At 45.2% G+C, this 19,492-nt stretch overlaps 1 protein-coding gene across 1 annotated transcript in view; it reads right to left on the bottom strand.

The window, feature by feature from the left end:
* Positions 1-19,492, bottom strand: part of MED14 (mediator complex subunit 14) — a 70,613-nt gene that overhangs the window by 47,854 nt on the left and 3,267 nt on the right. The window contains exons 3-10 of the mRNA XM_050936468.1: positions 15,742-15,847; positions 14,179-14,352; positions 13,085-13,214; positions 5,124-5,252; positions 4,656-4,763; positions 3,634-3,766; positions 2,850-3,000; positions 528-639 (exon numbers count right to left, since the gene is read on the bottom strand). Of these exons, the coding sequence (XP_050792425.1) occupies positions 528-639; positions 2,850-3,000; positions 3,634-3,766; positions 4,656-4,763; positions 5,124-5,252; positions 13,085-13,214; positions 14,179-14,352; positions 15,742-15,847 (1,043 nt within the window). The remainder of the gene's footprint in view (positions 1-527; positions 640-2,849; positions 3,001-3,633; positions 3,767-4,655; positions 4,764-5,123; positions 5,253-13,084; positions 13,215-14,178; positions 14,353-15,741; positions 15,848-19,492) is intronic.

Raw genomic sequence — 19,492 nt, 5'->3', positions numbered from 1 at the left:
CACACTATGGCTACTTCACTTCTCCCGCCTTCCAGGCTTGCAGCGCCAATCAGCTTAGGCGCCGCAAGCCTACGAGGCGAGAGAAGTGAAGCAGCCACAGTGTACTCGGGGAGGAGGTGGGGCAGGGAGTTCCCCTGCGTGCTGCCCCTTCCCCGCTACACTTGCTGCAGGCAGCCCTCCCCGTGCTCCCCTGCCCCAGCTCCCTCCGCCTAAATGCCGGTGGAGACCAGGGCGGCCGAAGATCCGGACACCACGGTCACTGCCGAAGAAAATGGCGCTCCCCCAAATCCCAGCGCCCTAGGCGACCGCCTAGGTCACCTAAATGGTTGTACCAGCCCTGATGATGACTTCAAACCACATCTCGCAGCTTGTGAATACATTTTACTTTTTTTGAACTTGTCATTAAACTGCAAGACACACAGAGAAACAAGGAACTGAGAAGTGAGGTGGACAAAGATGACAAAACCATTTACATGCACAATAAAAGAAATACGATTAAATGTAAAAGTCATAACAAATACACATACAATTGTCATTAACATTGTAGCTCTTAAGGATGGTTTTCAGCTCCTGAAGTTTCTGATGAGATCTCGCATGCACGCTGTCTATTAACAGTTTTTCTATTGATAAGTGGTCAATCTGTAGAAACAAAATTACAAGAACAAGTTTAAAATAAAATCAAGGTACTATGAGAGGAGCACACAATACATTTGAGTAAGAATTCCTAACTTTACAAGTGAATATTTTAAATTGGTTCACTGTACAATTCTCAATATACCTCAATATATTCTTAATATACCATACATTTGTACCCGCAACTGAAATGTCTGGACATCATCAAAATAACCTTAGCTCTGCCCCTAGTGCAGCAACTTAACGCTGGAAGGATAACTGGGGGAGAAGCAACTAGAAGAATTTACGGCTTGTCTGCAGAGAAAAGATTCAGAAGTTATACTGGTATAACTGCTCATGTGGAAACACTTTATTTTGGAGTAACAGTGGCTCTTTTTGGCTTAGCTTAAACCATTTCCCAAGAGACAGAAGCTAACCTGAAAAATGCCCTCTTTATATCAGAATAAAAGTGTGTCTACTCAGGGTTACATCAATATAACTATAGTGGTTTAAATTCACACTTTTGCTAATACTATAGCATGTAAGACAAGCTCTCAGAAACAAATCTTACTCATCCATAACAAAGGGTTTCAACTCAGTGACCAATAGCAGTGGAACTACTTCCTCATAATCACATATTGGATGACTCCAGTATCTTCTATAACCATACAAAACCACAAATATTGTACAATAGCCTGCTTAGACAAACAGCTTACTTCAAGTCATCATTCTCCATTAAGACTTCATAGATTCATCTATTTTTATTTTTATGTTTTGTTTAGGCCCTTATTACTATGATGTCCTACTGTCAATCTACCCAATGTGATTATTATGCAATTAACAGTAAATACAGAGGGAGTGTGTAACTATGCATAAAAGCTCTCTAGGCTCAGATCACCAAGTTATAACAGTGAGATGAAGTGAGCTAGTGTGTGATAAGTCATACACTGAGAATGGCTCCACACATACCTCTACAAACTGCAGTCCTGTTTTAGGAAGGGTGCTCAAACACATGCCTGAGTTCCACTGACGTCAGTGGGACTTACACACGTGTTGAAAGTTAAGCATGTGCTTTTCTGACTTGGGGCCGGTATAACTACACTGTAAACTTCTTATATCTGTTATGAAGTAAGCCGGAAAGTGGGAGGAAGGTCATGGTACCGTTACTATATCAGTGGCTATCAGCCAACTATTGTACTATTGTCCGAGCTTCTTAAAACGCTGGGGGGTGCAGAGTCCTTCATCTTTACAATGAAAGGGTTGACAGGATTAAGCCTTAGGTATGAAGAGAACAAAGAATGGAAGATCTGGGCTAGTGTTAACTTCTAGTGTTACTCGAGGGACAGAGTTAAGGTTTGTTTTGTGCTGCAAAGATTTCCCACTGTAAGAATGTTCATGACGGTTTGAGAATCATAACTATCCTTAGTTAACTATTTCTATTGCTTACTTTTTACGGTAAGCACTGGTATCAGCATGTCATAAACGGACTTGACAAGGAAATTACAAAAGACTTAATTATTTAAAAATTCAGGGCAACAGAGGTTTGTTTTGCCAAACTTAACTAGTACCATGTCAATGGAAGTTACTAAAATAAAAAAATCACACCCAAATAGGAATGGGGGCTATAGTTCTTTATTTCAGACCACTCTGATTATCCCCACATATTTTCTTAATTTAAGATTGGGGCATTAGTAGATTAAAGAGTCAATAAAACAGACCAGTGAGATTATCTACAGTTACTGTGCAGAATTAAGTTTTACATTTCTACAAATTGAATATATATTAATCTTTTAATATAATACTTATACCTATGGGCCAAGGTTTTCAAACATGACTAGTAGTTTTGGGTGGACAACTTCAGACACACTGAAGAGGCCTATTTTCAGAGGGCGAGTAGGTGGAAACTTCTGAAAATTAGGCCTTTTAAGATGTCTCAAGCTGGCCACCCAAAATCACTAGATGCTTTTTAAACTCTTGGCCATAGTTTCGCACCACCCCTTTGTGATGCAGTAAGTGAGGCATTCAGAAATTTTATGGTCAACTTTGAAATATCCTCTAAATCAGCAATTTGTGGAGGTCACAAAAGAAATGGCACTTAACCTAAAATAGAATTTGATGCCAGACTAGAGTCTGAATTCTTCAAATAGAATCTAGTAGTGAGACTATATATCAACTCAATATAGTTATAACTGCTTGATTTAGAAAACTAAATGCCTGCTGCAGCTGGAGAGCCTTACCTTCATGGCTCTTTCCATTAATTTGGAGTCACAAGCTGGCAGAGGAGGTTCATGGGAAATTTGTAAGGGTTTTGAGACATCACTTTCATCAATTTTAATCGTGACCTTGTGAAGAGATGCAGTCCCGGTTTTTCTCCCAACCACCTGTTGGCTTAAAATAAAAAAAATGCAATACTAAATAACTTTATATTTTAAAACAATAGCTTAAAAGTTATTCTTGCTGAAGCACTCCCAGCCATGTGGTGATATTATAGCTAGTGTGATCATAGTAAGTCGAAGACGTTTCTTCAACAGTCAATATCTGATTGTGAAAGCACTGCACAGAAAATATTAAGCAAGTTGTGCTACATTAAAAGTGATTAGAAAAATACAGTGACAAAATGAAATATTTAAACTGGAGCACATAATTAGTTTACGAGGCTCACTATTTGCAGGATATCAAATAAAATGTCAGATTAAAGCATATTAGATATATGAATCAAAACAGCATCAACAGTTATGCTAACTAATATATGGCACCTAAATAAATGTGGTTCAATTTTCTGAGGTACTCACCACCCACCATCCCCACCTAAGTCAACATGATGTGAAGGTGCTCAGCATTTCTGAAATTTAGACCACATATTTAGGTGATTAAATACGGTAGTTGAGGAGACCTAGCTTTCAAAATTCAGGTTTGAAAATTCTGGCCTAAGTTTATTAATTACAAATACACCAATATTTAAGAGTCTTCTTCTTGCATGTCTCTCAATATAAATAAGTCCTTGGAAATTATTTAACTTACTTCCAAACAGAGAGTGAGAGACACTTCCCTGCATGATATCGTTCCACTTGCACAAGGTCACCCCAACGTTCCCGAATCAGCATTAGTGTTTGTGAATGCAAAACTTCTAGTTGAAGCGACAAGCAGAAAGAGTCTAAGGAATGGAGTTAAGCAAATACAAACAGCCTCTGTATGCTATATCAATTCACAGTAAGACAACAGAACATCATAAATCTTTTCTATGGTTCTTTATACATACCCACTGCTTCCCCAAAACAGATAAATACTTGATGGTAGTTTATTTTGTACAGTGTCAAGTATTTTTCAAGGCTGTCTTTAAACTTCTTGCACAGAATCCTCTCAAACTTCTAGGGTACTCTTTTCTAACTGCTTCAAATATTTGAAATCAGACTGCCTTTTGGTGAAAGGAGCACATTACAAGAAATGCAGTTCATAATGAAGTTGGTAGAAAAAAAACACACATTCTGGTACACTACAAGCTTAAGAATGTTTTTATTTTTGCATAGAATCACTTGTTTCATTGACAAGTATTTCACATTACCCAAATATTAACTGATCCCTTGTGTGCACAAAGTCAATTTAATGACTTGTGCATAAATTATTTTCCACTTTATTGACTAATAGAATGGCAGTGTTTGTAGACTTCTGTTGCATCTGTGGAGAGTAAAGATTGTTGGCTACTGCACCTTGAAAGTCAGCATTTTATTCTATATCATTTGTCACATGCAGCTACCGAAGTGTTGTAGGGGTAAACAGTTTTAGTACACAAAGCTACCCATCCAGTTTGCTTCCAGGTGACTTGAACAATTAAGTGAATGATGCAATCCAGGTAAGTATTGGACACTGCTTCTTGCAATGAATCTTTCCTGCTGGACCAAGAGAATAACCTCAAAGACCATTTCCACTATGCTAATGGGCATTATCCTTGTGCTTAATAGCATTTATGTTCTCTTTTAAACTCTAACCACTAGAATGCGAGGCTATTATGTCATTCTATTAACAAGCAATCTTTGGAAGGATACGTAGGCAGCTGTACATGTCCTGAAGTGGTTTCTCATCAGCAAAGAGTCGAGACTGGACCAACTGATGAATGAAGCTGATCTGCATACTATGAACCAAAGCTCGACCATCTTCCGTGAATTAAAAATAGTTCACATTAGAGATCTAGACATCAAGTCATTTTAAGAAAAAGACCCCCACACTGAATAGCTTCCAAAAGGTTAAAAGGTATTTAGCAACTTGGGTTCTATACAGTTCTCTCAGTATATTTGGGGAAATGCCATCGAGACTGTACCGCTAAAGGTACAAAGTACACAGAGCAAGGTGGTGAAAAACAGGACGTTAGGTATGATCTATCCATATCAAGTTGGTGGCATGCAAATTTAGGCTGTACAATTAGTTTTAATTCTGATTAATAAAACATTACCATTTTGAGAGCAGAATCCCAGATCAATATTAAGAACGTACAGATAAAAGACTTCTGATGTTACCTCCAGTCTCTTTGTCCTCAACCAGAATTTCCAGTTTGAGGAGGCGCCATGGAACGTCAGGGTCATCTCCCATCACTGTCAAGGTAGCTTCAAACTCCCCCTCAACTCGAAATTTCACACGGCCATTAGCTAGGAGAAATCAAACTTTTTTTTATGCTCAGCATGCTAAACAGGCACCTCAAACTTTAGAGTGCAAGAGGGCTCCCAATATAAAACAAAATTAATCTTGTATGATCCCTAGTCTGCTACATGCATTTCTACAGAATTTTAGTCAATTATTAATGTTTGTGAAAGAGGAAATACCAGCCAGCACAGTGTGGGCACATCCCATGTAAATTTCCTTAAACAGTCAGGACTTCTAACACATCTGCCAGTTCAGTACAGATTATCTCCTGAGCAGCTTGCAGACACTGAATCAAATGAAAAAATATTTAACTGGTAGTTTAACATTTCCAGAGATGAAAGACTAATGAACCTACTTCACCAATCACTAAGAGTGCATCTGCACTTACAGAGACTATACCAGCACAGCCCTCACCGGTAGATGCAGCCTACACTGACAGTGCAGGAACATCACTTCCCTGAACAACATAGCTGTGTCTGCACTGGTCGGAACAACTATGTCAGTCAGTGGTATGGTTTTTTCACACCCTGACTGACATAGCGATGCAAATATAATCTTTCACTGTATACCAAACCTGAAATGTCTGTCCTCATCTTTTTATTCTTTGATGCACACAAGTGTTCACAGTGCCCTGTGCGTGCACCCAAGTGACAGTCCAAGCATTTACAAATTTGTTAAGTACAAGTAATGCACCTTGATGAAGGCTACCTATACCAAGTTTGACCTTTATAGTTCCATCCTCAGGTGTGAGAGATTCTGATACACACAAGCAAGGCTATTTAGGCCATCCATCTATCTTAGATATTTATCTCAAGAACATCTTTGTGAGCAGTATTATCTCTACTTTAGATAGGGAAACAAGGCACAGAAGACTGACTTGTCCAAGGTCCAAAGTAAGCCCATGAAGGAACAGAGAATTGTTTATCTCAGGTTAGCACCACAGCCACTGGACAATCCTTCCACTCAAGGGCCACTGCAGTTATGTGACTAAGTATGCCATATGATTATATAACTTACCATTCTTTTACAAAGACCACGATGGGTAAAATTTTCACAAGTAACAGTCACTTAAGTACTTTTGATATTTTTACCCAATACTACACATTTAGACGGAGTAACTGACAAATCCTGAAAATTCAAAGATTAAAAGCCCAAGTCAGTTATCCTGCCTAGAGAAAAATGGATCCACTATTGAAGTTTTAATGACTTCGAATTTACCATTACATGCACTAATGGACAATTTTATATGCAATACCCTAGTTAATAAAAATCATGTTATTAATTAACACCAATGGGAAGATGAGCCACAGGAAATGAGGGTGGGGAGAAACAGAAAAGAGAGGCCATCTTGTCTGCCAAACATCAGTAGGGGAAGACATGGAGTAGGAGCAGTCCCCTGAGCAATCGAAACTGTGCGCAGAAATACAAGAAAAGACGGTTACTCACCTTTGTAACTGTTGTTCTTCGAGATGTGTTGCTCACATCCATTCCAGTTAGGTGTGCGCGCCGCGCGTGCACGTTCGTCGGAAACTTTTTACCCTAGCAACTCCAGTGGGCCGGCAGGTCGCCCCTGGAGTGGCGCCGCCATGGCGCTCGATATATACCCTTGCCGGCCCACCCGCTCCTCAGTTCCTTCTTGCCGGCTACTCCGACAGTGGGGAAGGAGGGCGGGTGTGGAATGGATGTGAGCAACACATCTCGAAGAACAACAGTTACAAAGGTGAGTAACCGTCTTTTCTTCTTCGAGTGATTGCTCACATCCATTCCAGTTAGGTGAATCCCAAGCCATACCTAGGCGGTGGGGTCGGAGCGAGAAGTCGCGGCATGGAGCACTGCAGATCCGAAGGCCGCATCCTCTCTAGACTGCTGGACCAGGGCGTAGTGGGAAGCAAAGGTGTGGACCGATGACCAGGTCGCTGCCCGACAGATTTCCTGGATGGGCACACGGGCGAGGAAAGCCAGCGACGACGCCTGCGCCCTGGTAGAATGCGCAGTCACACGGCCCGTAGGAACATGGGCCAGCTCATAGCAGGTCCTGATACAGGAAGTAACCCATGAGGATAACCTCTGCGAGGAGATAGGAAGCCCCTTCATGCGGTCCGCTACTGCCACGAAAAGTTGAGGGGATTTGCGGAACGGTTTGGTCCTCTCCACATAGAACGCGAGAGCCCTACGGACATCAAGCGAGTGGAGCTGCTGCTCCCTGCCTGAAGAGTGAGGTTTCGGGAAAAAAACCGGGAGGAATATCTCTTGGTTGATGTGGAAGGTCGAGACTACCTTGGGGAGAAAGGCAGGGTGTGGCCTCAGCTGCACCTTATCTTTGTGGAAGACTGTATACGGGGGGTCTACCACAAGAGCCCGGAGTTCCGACACCCGCCTAGCTGAGGTGATAGCTACTAAAAAGGCAGTCTTCCAAGAGAGATAGAGTAGGGAGCAAGTAGCTAACGGCTCAAAGGGGGGCCCCATGAGCCGAGACAACACCAGGTTAAGATCCCAGGTTGGAGCAGGGAGTCGGACGTTAGGGTATAAACGTTCCAGCCCCTTAAGGAATCTAGACACCGTCGGGTGAGAAAAAACGGAGCGGCCATCCCCACCCGGGTGAAAGGTGGAGATAGCTGCCAGGTGGACCCGCAACGACGATATCGCCAGACCCTGTTGTTTGAGGGACCAAACATAGTCTAAGATATTGGCCACCGAAACTTCCATAGGGCGGAGACCTTTCTCCACGCACCAACAGGAGAAACGATTCCACTTGGCCGAGTATGTCGCTCTCGTGGAAGGCTTCCTGCTGCGCAAAAGCACCTCCCGTACCGGTGTGGAGCAGCACAGTTCAGAACCGGTCAGCCACGCAGGAACCACACCGCTAGGTGCAGCGACTGCAGGTCCGGGTGACAGAGAGTCCCGTGCTCCTGGGTAATCAGGTCCGGGTGAAGGGGCAGGGGAACTGGGTCGGCTATGGCCAGGTCCAGCAGCATGGGGTACCAATGTTGCCTGGGCCACGCCGGGGCTACCATGATCACGCGAGCCCTGTCCCTGCGCACCTTCAGAAGGACCCTGTGGACCAGAGGGAACGGGGGAAACGCGTAGTACAAGTGGGTCGTCCACGGAATAAGGAAGGCATCCGCTATAGACCCGGGCTCCCTGCCCTGAAAGGAGCAGAACGCCTGGCACTTCTTGTTCCCCTCGGACGCGAAGAGGTCCACACGGGGATAACCCCACCTCTGGAAGATGGAGAGGGCGACGTCCGGGCTAAGGGACCACTCGTGTGATAGGAAGGATCTGCTCAGGCGATCCGCCAGCGTGTTCCGTACTCCGGGGAGGAAGGAAGCCGGGAGGTGAATGGAGTGGGCTACACAAAAGTCCCAGAGTTGCATCGCCTCGTGACATAGGGGAGAGGATCTGGTGCCGCCCTGCTTGTTGATATAGTACATGGTCGTCGTGTTGTCGGTAAACACCGTGACACAACGACCTTGAAGCTTGTGACAGAACGTTTGACAAGCAAGGCGGACCGCTCTCAACTCCCGCATGTTGATGTGCAACCTCACCTCCTGCGGGGACCACAGGCCCTGCGTTCTCAGGGTTCCCAGGTGGGTCCCCCAGCCGAGATCTGAGGCATCCGTTGTCAGGGACACCGAGGGCTGAGGTGGGTGGAAAGGGAGCCCCGCACACACTACGGACTGGTCTAGCCACCAGTCGAGAGAATCTAACACCCCCTGGGGGATTGTGATCAGCATGTCTAGCGGCTGCCTTGCCGGTCGGTAATGTTCGATGAGCCACAACTGGAGGGGCCTCATGCGGAGCCGAGCATAACCGGTCACAAACGTGCATGCTGCCATGTGGCCTAACAGGGTTAGACATGTCCGTACTGATGTCAAGGGGGCTGCCCGCAATCGCTGAACGATCGCCGACAATGCCTGGAACCTCGGCAACGGCAGAAGAGCCCTGGCCACGGTGGCGTCCAGGACGGCCCCGATGAACTCCACCCTCTGCGTGGGGATCAGGGTGGACTTGTCCATGTTGATTATGAGGCCCAAGGTAGCAAACAGGCCTGTGATCACGCGGACGTGGCTGCAAACTTGCAGTTCCGACATGCCCCGAATTAACCAATCGTCTAGGTAAGGGAACACGTGGATATGACTGCGCCGAAGATGTGCCACAACGACTGCCATGCATTTTGTAAATACCCTCGGGGCCGTAGAAAGGCCAAATGGGAGGACTGCAAATTGGTAGTGAAGGGGGCCCACCACGAAACGAAGGAAACGTCTGTGGTGTGGCCAAATGGCAATGTGAAAATAAGCGTCCTGCATGTTGAGGGCGGAGTACCAGTCTCCCGGATCCAGGGATGGGATAATGGTCCCCAGGGATACCATGCGGAACTTCAACTTCACCAGGTATTTGTTGAGCTCTCGCAGGTCGAGGATAGGCCTGAGGCCTCCCTTGGCCTTGGGGATCAGAAAGTAGCGGGAATAAAACCCCTTGCCTTTCTCGTTTTCTGGAACCGACTCTACAGCTCCTTTGTTGAGGAGCGTCTGTACCTCCTGTCGAAGGAATTGCTCGTGAGAGGGGTCCCTGAAGAGGGACGAGGAAGGGGGGCGGGAAGGAGGAAACGATGTAAACTGCAGGCGGTATCCCGTCTGCATCGTACGCAAGACCCAGCGGTCCGATGTTATTTGGGTCCACGCCGGAAGGAAAAACGAAAGGCGGTTGGAAAATGGGGGGGAAGGATCCGTGGGGGAAACTGTTACTGCGCCCTCGGGCGCACCTTCAAAATGAAGGCTTGGGTCCAGGCGGGGGCTTAGAGGAGCTTTGATTCTGCCCCCCTTGGTTCCCCGAATGCCTACGCCTTCCATTCCTGCCACGGCGCCTATTGAGGTCCTGCCGTTGGCGGAACTGGAGGTATGGCCTGAGCTGCTGTTGCTGCTGTGGCCGGAAGGGTCTGCGCTGCGTTCCCGGCGTGTGCATCCCTAGGGAGCGCATAATGACCCGATTGTCCTTGAGACTCTTAAGTCTGGGGTCTGTCTTTTCCGAAAACAGGCCCTGGCCTTCGAACGGGAGGTCCTGGATGGTATGTTGGAGCTCCGGTGGAAGGCCAAAGACCTGCAACCAGGAGATACGGCGCATCGTTACCCCCGAGGCGAGGGTGCGGGCAGCCGAGTCTGCAGCGTCTAAAGAAGCTTGCAACGATGTTCGTGCAACCTTCTTGCCCTCGTCTAGGATGGCCGCAAATTCTTGGCGGGCGTCTTGTGGCAGCAGCTCTTTAAATTTGTCCGCTGCCACCCACGAGTTAAACGCGTATCTACTGAGCAGGGCTTGTTGGTTCGAAACCCTGAGCTGCAGGGCCCCAGCCGAGTAGACTTTGCGTCCAAGGAGGTCCATACGCCTGGCCTCCCTGGATTTGGGGGCTGGAGCTTCCTGTCCATGACGCTCCCTGTCATTCACCGACTGCACCACCAGGGAACACAGTGTCGGGTGGACATGGAGGTACTCGTAGCCTTTGGAGGGGGCCATGTACTTCCTCTCGACGCCCCTCGCCGTAGGGGGGATGGAGGCCGGTGACTGCCAGATTGTATTGGCGTTGGCCTGGATCGTCCTAATGAAGGGTAGGGCGACCCTGGTGGGAGCATCCGACGAGAGGATGGTGACAATCAGATCCTCGATCTCAGAGACCTCCTCGGCTTGTAGGCTCAGATTCTGAGCTACTCGCCTAAGGAGGTCTTGGTGCGCCCTGAGATCCAGCGGGGGGGGGGCTACTGGAGGAGGTGCCAGCCACCACTTCATCAGGGGAGGAGGATGAGGAGACCCCTGGCAAGAAAGTGTCCAATGGGGGGTCTCCCTCGGCCCTCGCCTCTGTCTCAGGAGCCAGAGCAGAGTCGTGCTGCTTGGACCCTTCCTCTCCATTCGGGGAGGGAGGGGGGCGAGACAACGAGGCTTCCGGCACCCTGTGCTCCGCCGTCGCAGGCCTAGCAGGAAGCTGTTGGGGGCCCTGGGCTTGATGGTATGCCCAGGGGGTCCAAAACCTCCACTGCTGCGGGCCTTGGTCCTGTTGCAGCGGGTCTTGGAAAAGCGCCGCCTGCCGGTCGGTGCCCAGCGCATACCCGCTGTCTGTCTGTGAAGACACCGACGGCTGCCTAGAAGGCCATGGCGGGGCCGACCCTGGCTGGTAAGGGTCTGCGCGGGTCGGCACCGAAGATCTTCTCGGTGCCGGGGATCGGTACCGGGAGTCATAGCGGTGCCGGGATCGGGACCAGGTTCTGTCTCGGTGCCGGGATCTGGACCGGTACCGGCCGCCGCTTCGGTGCCGGGATCGGGACCGGGACCTGCCACCGACGCGGTGCCGGGAGGTCGACCGGGACAGGGACCTGCCACCAGCTCGGTGCCGGGAGGTCGACCGGTGCGGCGAGTGACGGCGGGACTGGCTCCTGGAGTCACGGTGCCGGTATCGGCGGCTGGAGTCAGACCGCGACCGTCTGGAGGTCGATCGGTGCCGCGAGTGCGATCGGTACCGCCGAGGGGAGCGGTGCCGGGACTGCGAGCGGCAGTGGGATCTTGATCGGCCGTGGCGTCGGGACCTGGATCGCGAGCGCGAGTCCCAAGACGGTGCCGACATCATGGGCTTGCCTCTAGATGCGACCCGCACCGGAGGTACCGGGGGTGGCAGCTGAGTAGACTCCGTTAAGGCAATAAGGTCCCGTGCCGAGGCGAAGGTCTCCAGCATGGATGGGACCAATAGCTCAACCCCAGATCTTATGGGGGAGCTTGGCGGCACCGGACTCGACGGACCCGCCGGGCCCGGAGTCGACGGTGCCGCGGCCGATGTCGATGCCGGGCGCTCCAGTCGGGTCTGCCTGGCTGGAGTAGCAGACGCTGATGGTCTTGGCTCTGCACCCGGTGCCGGAGAAGGTCAGTGCCGGGGAGTCTTCCCGGTGCCGGTGCGATCCGGTGCCGGCGCCGAGATCACGGCCTGCGAAGCCGCCGGGTCAAGTGCCGCCTCCATGAGGAGAGTCCTGAGTCTTTGGTCTCTCTCCTTTTTTGTCCTGGGCTTAAAAGCCTTGCACATGCGGCACTTGTCCGATCTGTGCGATTCCCCCAGGCACGCGTCGTGGGGGTCGCTGGTAGGCATAGGCTTCTTACAGGCCGCACACTGCTTAAAGCCCGGCGAACCAGGCATGAGCCCGGTGCCGGGTGCCGGGAAGGGCTACAGCCCCCGGCGAACAACTATCTACAACACTATTTACACCTAATTACTTAACTAACTACACTTAACGATCTAACTAACAACTATAACAATAACGAGAGTTAACAAGGAGAGCTAGGGACGTGGAGGACAGCTATGCCGCGCTCCACAGTTCCAACGACCGACACGGCGGTAAGAAGGAACTGAGGAGCGGGTGGGCCGGCAAGGGTATATATCGAGCGCCATGGCGGCGCCACTCTAGGGGGCGACCTGCCGGCCCACTGGAGTTGCTAGGGTAAAAAGTTTCCGACGAACGTGCACGCGCGGCGCGCACACCTAACTGGAATGGATGTGAGCAATCACTCGAAGAAGAAACCATGGTTCATGAAGACCAATGCTACAGTCAGAACAGAAGAGCAACCTTTTCTTCTGTTGTCAGAGTAATGTATTTCGGAGATTTTACAGTCGGTTTAAATAAGATTATACAACTCCCAGTTCTTTCAGGCTGTGGGAAGTATGTACACTAATGTCACATAAGAGCAGGGTTTCAATCTTTTTAGACGCTTAAACTTTTTCCCAGTTATGTTTTAGTTAAAAGTCTAAAATCACTATTTTAAATAACCTGAAACAATGGAGTCTTTAAAAATAACTTCAGGTCCTTACCAACTGTAAGATTCGCCAACTGTGGAGGAAGATCTGTAGTCACTAGTCGATGTCGAAGAATCTGGTTTAGCTGATGAAGTGTAGTTTGCTTTTCATTTTTTGTTATTGGGTCAGGAGGAATTATTTTATCCTGTTAAGGTAAGTATCAACATGTCTGTCTCTCTCACACTGAAGAAAACCACTACTAAATAAATTAACGTACATAAATGATACAGAAGACTAACACTGGAAGTCTGAAAGTAGAATAGGATGCAGTATTTATATTTAAGCAGGCAGTTTTAAAACATGCATTCTATAGCCTCTTGAATTTGCCTTCCAATGAACTGGATTGTGCCCTAGACAGACCACCTTATATTTAGGAAGAAATCACTAAACTCAGCCCACTTCAGACTATTCCAGACCTTGTACATCAAGTTGCCTTAGTATTTATTCTTAAGTGATATTGCTACAAAAATTAAGTTTGATAGCCAGATTTTTATATTTAAAAGAAAAATAATCTAGATTTCTACAATCTTACATGACTTTGGAAAAGCTTGCTTAACTAGAATGCAAGCTAAACAAGGAAATTACAAAGTAGTATTAAAGATAGCTGAAGGTGTTTCCATGGATCTCTAGATACAAAAAAGGCAGCTGTTTAATTCTGGAGGGATACTATAATAGCATGTATTAAGAGGATCATAGCACCAACCAGAGAGAGTGTGAACAGCGATTTCAATCTCATCTTAGGTTAGTTGTATATTTTTCTGAGGTTTTGGTTTAGTGTGTAAAAATACCAATAAATGACTAATAAAAAAGGAAAAAGGTTTGTTATTATGTTGGTCCTGGAGCAGAAGTAGTCTAGCAAGATAAAATCCTTGATGGGGAAAAGTTAGCTTGTTGATAAGAAATATTCTACATATAAACAAGTTAGAATTTTGCACATTTTGTAACTGGTTCTGTATTAGCATGCACTTTAAAGAGTAATGTGTACTTGATCTGCAGTCATTACAGGAGGAAAAAGATGTTTGACACTGTTAGTTTCACTAATATGTGTTTGTTACCTGATAAGATATTTTAGGAGGGATCTTTTTCAGCTATACTGTAAAGACATTTACCCTTATACATGTTGGGAGACGTGGATATGACCCAGTTGTCAACACATCAATAGCATATGGGATAGCAAAACTGGGCAGGCGAGCATGAACCAAAGCATCTCTAGCTAGTGATGCTAGACGATCAGCAGTGTCCACAAATAGGATAGCTTGTTGATCCAGAAAACTTGATATCATCTATAAAGGAGAAAAAAAAATACTGACCGCTGAAGTCAATCCCTTGCCCAAAGTATCTCTAAATAATATTTCCCCCTTTTCTCTCCCTCCATCCCACACAATCCAAGAAAGCCTATCTTTGGGGTGAGGTAGAAGGAATATTTTAGTAGTTTCTTAAATAAATAAATACCTACTCAAGGACATTTATACATTTTATTTCTCCCATCATCAAACCCTTCACAAATAAAATGCCAGAGTCCCACTCTTTAATCAAAAGTAAGTACCTCATTTCACTTCTACTACAGGGAGGTTCAAGTCTGAATTTAAGAAACTCCTGGGAGGAAGACAAGTTCAGGGAGCTTAGTAGGATCAGTCCTGGCTCCCTGCCTTTGCACTACAATTCAAAGTTCCCTGAGAACAGAGCTTCCATTAGTGGGTGGCAGCTCTCTTTACTTCTCTTCACAGAGCATGTGGAAAACATGAATGAGAGCTTGGGTTTATTTATTTATTAAGTAATTTCACAAATGCTTCATCTGTGGGGTATCCATCACCAGAATTATGTGAATAAGAGTATTTTGGAGGCGGTGTTGCTGTACCTGTGTCAGTTCCAGGATATTTTAGAGACAAGGTGGGTGAGGTAATCTCTTTTATTGAACCAACTTCCATTGGTGAGAGAGACAAGCTTTTGAGCTTACACAAAGATCTTCTTCATGTCTGGGAAATGTACTCATTGGTCCCATAAAAGATCTCTCTTCCACCTTATGTCTCTAATATTTTGGATAGAATGTTAAGGAGGATCATTCGGTTTCAGTTCGTACTCCACAGCAGAGGTTTCCACTCCTACATACTCTGGTATATTTGTGGCAGTTCATTTGCGGACTGTTACTGGATTACCACCATATTTATTTATATTTTGCCAATAAACTGACTTTTTGCAGCATCCTGGACTTTGAACTTATTTATCCAAGAGCAGGACTTAACTATCTCACAGTGCCTATATAATGCATTCAAGTGTAACAGTAAGAACTAGTGCTGAGATCAATGCCTCTGCCCTCCCCTCTACCCCATCTTCTAACCTCCTAATGTTCTCACTCCTGATAAAATAATATTGAAGACATTATGCAGTCATGCCTTTTGCTTTCCCTATTCATGAGTTTTTGGGGTTTACTGCAACAGTGTGACTGTCTCTTAAAGAGAGAAGAAGTGACGCATTACTACTATGCAAATTATAACTTACAATTATTGAACAGATGAGAAGAGCATATCATTTAATAATGTACAATTTCATGTACATCATCATATGGAATCTGGCTTTTTTAATGTGAGCATTTTAGAATCTATTCAGAGAGTACTAAAAAGCCCACCAACAAGTTTTAGCTCATTTTACACCAAGTTAAGTTGCTAACTTACAGCACATTTTTCCACTTTCCCAGCATTGTTAGCCCATTTGACTAAGGCTAATAATCGAACAAACAGTTGACGTGTGCGGCTTGCAAATTGCACTATTTCTATTTTTCTGTTAAGAAAAAAAAAAGTCAGTCAGTACTGAAACATCTCACAAAGGTGCAGTTCAGTTGCAGTGCAGTTTGCTAAAGACAATTACATAGAAAATGCCATGCATCAAGTAAAGTTAATACTTTGCATAATGTAGCATCAATTTCAGTTGTACAATTCTCCCCCCCCCAACATGCTTTAATCTTTTCATACATTAGGGCGTGGTGCTGAGAAGTGAAAATTCAGGATGTCTTCCTGAGATATTGGTTTTTTTCCTCTTTACTTGCAGAAATGCTACATATCCAGTCTTCCTCCCTCCCCCCACCCCACCACCATTTTTAACAATTACTCTATTTGCTACTGGTTGAATGCCCCAGCCTATATCCAAAGCCTCATGTGTACTCGTCACCACAGCAGAAGCCTGTCTATATCAGATAAGAAAGCCAGAGAGTCATGCTTGGATCTCAATTCACGCTTTCATTCCAGTCTCTGAGACACCATCTATGGTATGGGAAGCTTCTGATCTCAAATAATTCGGTCAGAACCTACGACTTCCAAGGAGTTACTTTGAACATACACAATTTATTGCTGTAAATGCTGCCGCAAGAACAAAGTTTAAGTTACATTAAACAATTTACAAAAACAATAAATTATGATTTGTAGTCAATAAAAGATTCATAAATTTAAGGTCAGAAGGGACCACTATGATAACCTAGTCTGGCCTCCTGCAAAACACAGGACACAGAATCTCATCCAATAATTTCTGCATCAAGCCAAAAAATTCTGTTGGTACTAAAGCATATGTTTTAGAAATATATCCTGTCTTGAAGACTTCAAGTGATGGAGAAACCACCACATCCATAGGCAAGTTGTTCTAACAGTTACATTTAAAAATTTCAGATTAAAAACAAGATGCAAGTTTTCTAGCTTCAGTTTCCAGCCACAGGTTCTCATTGTATCTTCCTGGTAGATTAAAGAGCCTTCTATTATAAGAAATCTCTGGCTCATGTAGGTATTTCTAGCTATGATCTAGACACCTCATAATCAATTTAGTCTATGCTAGAGAAGGTTGAGCCCCTTAAATCACAATACAGTGTTATTTTCCAGACTGCAAATCCTTTTTGTAGCTCTTTTCTGAACCTTCTCCAACATACTCTTTCAAGTATTAGCACCAGAACAGGACATAGTATTCTAATAATGGTCTCACTAATGTCCTATACATAAGCAATACCACCCTCCTGCTACTATTACTACTATTAGTAGTAGATAGTCCCCAGTTTATCACAGATCCCGTTAGCTAGAGCACTGAACAGTGAGCTCAAATTCAACTGGTTAACCATCACTATCCTTAAAAGGCTTTTATAGAGCCACTACATTCCACTACATTCCAGGATATAATCTCCCACCATATAAATGTGACCTACAGTCTTTGTTCTTAGATGTATGAGCTTGCATTTGGCTGTATCAAGAGACATATTGTTTGATAAAGATGGCGCTTCAAAAAGCTAGTGTACAGCCTGTATAAAACACGTAAATATAAATAAAGAGTACAACAGATTTTCTGATCACTACATAAGAGAGCACTAAAAAGCCTGCTCCTCTGTATTAATGAATATTTAGCAAGTATAAAAAAAAATTGTCCAGAAAGTAGATTAAGAGTGAAGTAGGAGTAAATAACTGTCTTGCCATTAGGAGAAAAAGTCAATCAATGTTTCAGAGCTATTACTTTAACTTAGTATTTATTTTTAATTATTAAAACCTTAAACAAATTCATAAGTCTGCTTTTTAATTAAAGTAGATTCTTTCAATCTTTCTGTGCAGACATGGCCCTTATTGCAAATTAAAAGGACATCTACTGTTGTTGAGACAACACCTCATTCACTGACTAAAAACACTGAGCGATTATTTTGGAAAACTGAAAGTTTATATAGCTATTCAAAGTATTTGAACAAGAGTTTTCTTTTAATACTTCCCAGCAGGAGCTCTTTGCTGATGTAAAGCAGAAATGAGAATTCATCTCCTACTTGTTTACATTGGAAAGCAGGACCCTTCGGAGCTGATGTAATGCAAGTTCTATTTAAAAATGTGTATAATATAATAGTCATTAATCCACTTAGATCAAAAATATATACTACTTTACATGTCACTAGAGAGCAAGGAAGGAAACAGGAATTATGAACAGTGAGAATGCACAAGTTACCTGTTATCAAAAGCCAAACCCATTGTCTCGCCGCCACGTTACAAATGAGTTCTCAGTACCACTGCACCATATTATCAAGGTAGTTTCCTGTCCAACTGCTATTTTGTATTATTGCATGTAATACTGAAAGTAATTTACTCTTATCTATGTGGAGCAGTTAGAATATAATATTAGTGGTGTCCTTTATATATAATAAAATTGCATATCATTCAAAAAGATCCTAAAACAATAGGAGCCATAATTTCCTACATGCTTTGCTTATTGACAGGTCCTCAAGAAGAATACTCTGGTAAGGAACTTAAGCTCTAATTAAAATCCATGTTAAGTTTAAGACTACCTCCATCACTGATGGGCGTATACTGCCTGTCACCAAGACAGCATCCTGCAAGCTTTAAGTGGTTCAGGAGTCTGGTGCTATTAAATTTCTCTGCATCATTACTGCTGCTATGGTAGCTCTCATATGCAGGAGCAACAAAGTAAGTTGATTAATTAAGCAACATCCCTTACAGCAATTGTAGGCAACCTTAAAAAGCTAGAGAACGACTTCACCAAATGGCGTCAGAAAATAACACATCCTAATATCACACTGCAGCTTACAAAATACTGATCCAAATATCACAATTCTATTACAGACACCATAGATTGCTTGTGCCTCTATGTAACCATTCAACATTGTCTTTCCTTTCTCCTACCTCTCTCCCACCTAGTGTAAGAGATCCAAGCTGATTCAGTCCATTGACCAGCTTGACCGTGTGAACCTCACAAAGAAAGTTCCTTACAAATGCCACAGCATGTCTTCAAGAGAAGAGGAGAAAAGAAGTCTCAAGAAAACATCCCAATTTTTGATTCTCCCAAACCATAATCTGGTAGTAGAAAAGTTTAAACCAGGCGTGGGCACACACTGGCCCGTGGGCTACTTTCGGCTCGTCAAATGTTTAGATCCAGCCCTTGAGCTCCCGCCAGGGAGAAAGGGCAGGGGCTTGCCCCACTCCACCCAGCGCTCCCCAGCCCCCTACTCACAATTCCCTTGATGAGCACCATCTTCTGGCACACAGAACCACACTGCTCAGGCACGACTTCACCACACTATTTCCAGGATCAGAGCCCCACCTCTATGCAGCAGCGTGCCCAATCCCCTCCTCGCCTCCTACAGCCTCACTCTCAAGAACCTCGAAAATGCCCAGGGGCCGCACCCATCTCAGCTAGGGTGTCTCCACCCATGGCAGTGCCAGGTATAGCCACCTTCATGTCACTGCCAGCAGGGCCCCTAAGAGTTCCCGGTACTGCCCCGTAGAGACCCGCCGCACCACACCCCATGAGTCCCCCCTCTCTCACATCCCTTATAGAGCCCCCCCAATGGTACACCCCATACAGTCCCCCTCACCCACTGGGCATTCAAGGTCTGCCATACAATTTCCATACCCATATGTGGCCCTCAGGCCAAAAAGTTTGCTCACCGCTGGATTA

This window comes from Gopherus flavomarginatus, chromosome 1 (genome assembly GCF_025201925.1).
Source record: "Gopherus flavomarginatus isolate rGopFla2 chromosome 1, rGopFla2.mat.asm, whole genome shotgun sequence".
In the NCBI taxonomy this organism is placed as follows: Eukaryota; Metazoa; Chordata; order Testudines; family Testudinidae; genus Gopherus; species Gopherus flavomarginatus.
Note: the sequence above shows the minus strand (reverse complement) of the source record. Positions and strands in the feature narration are given on the sequence as shown.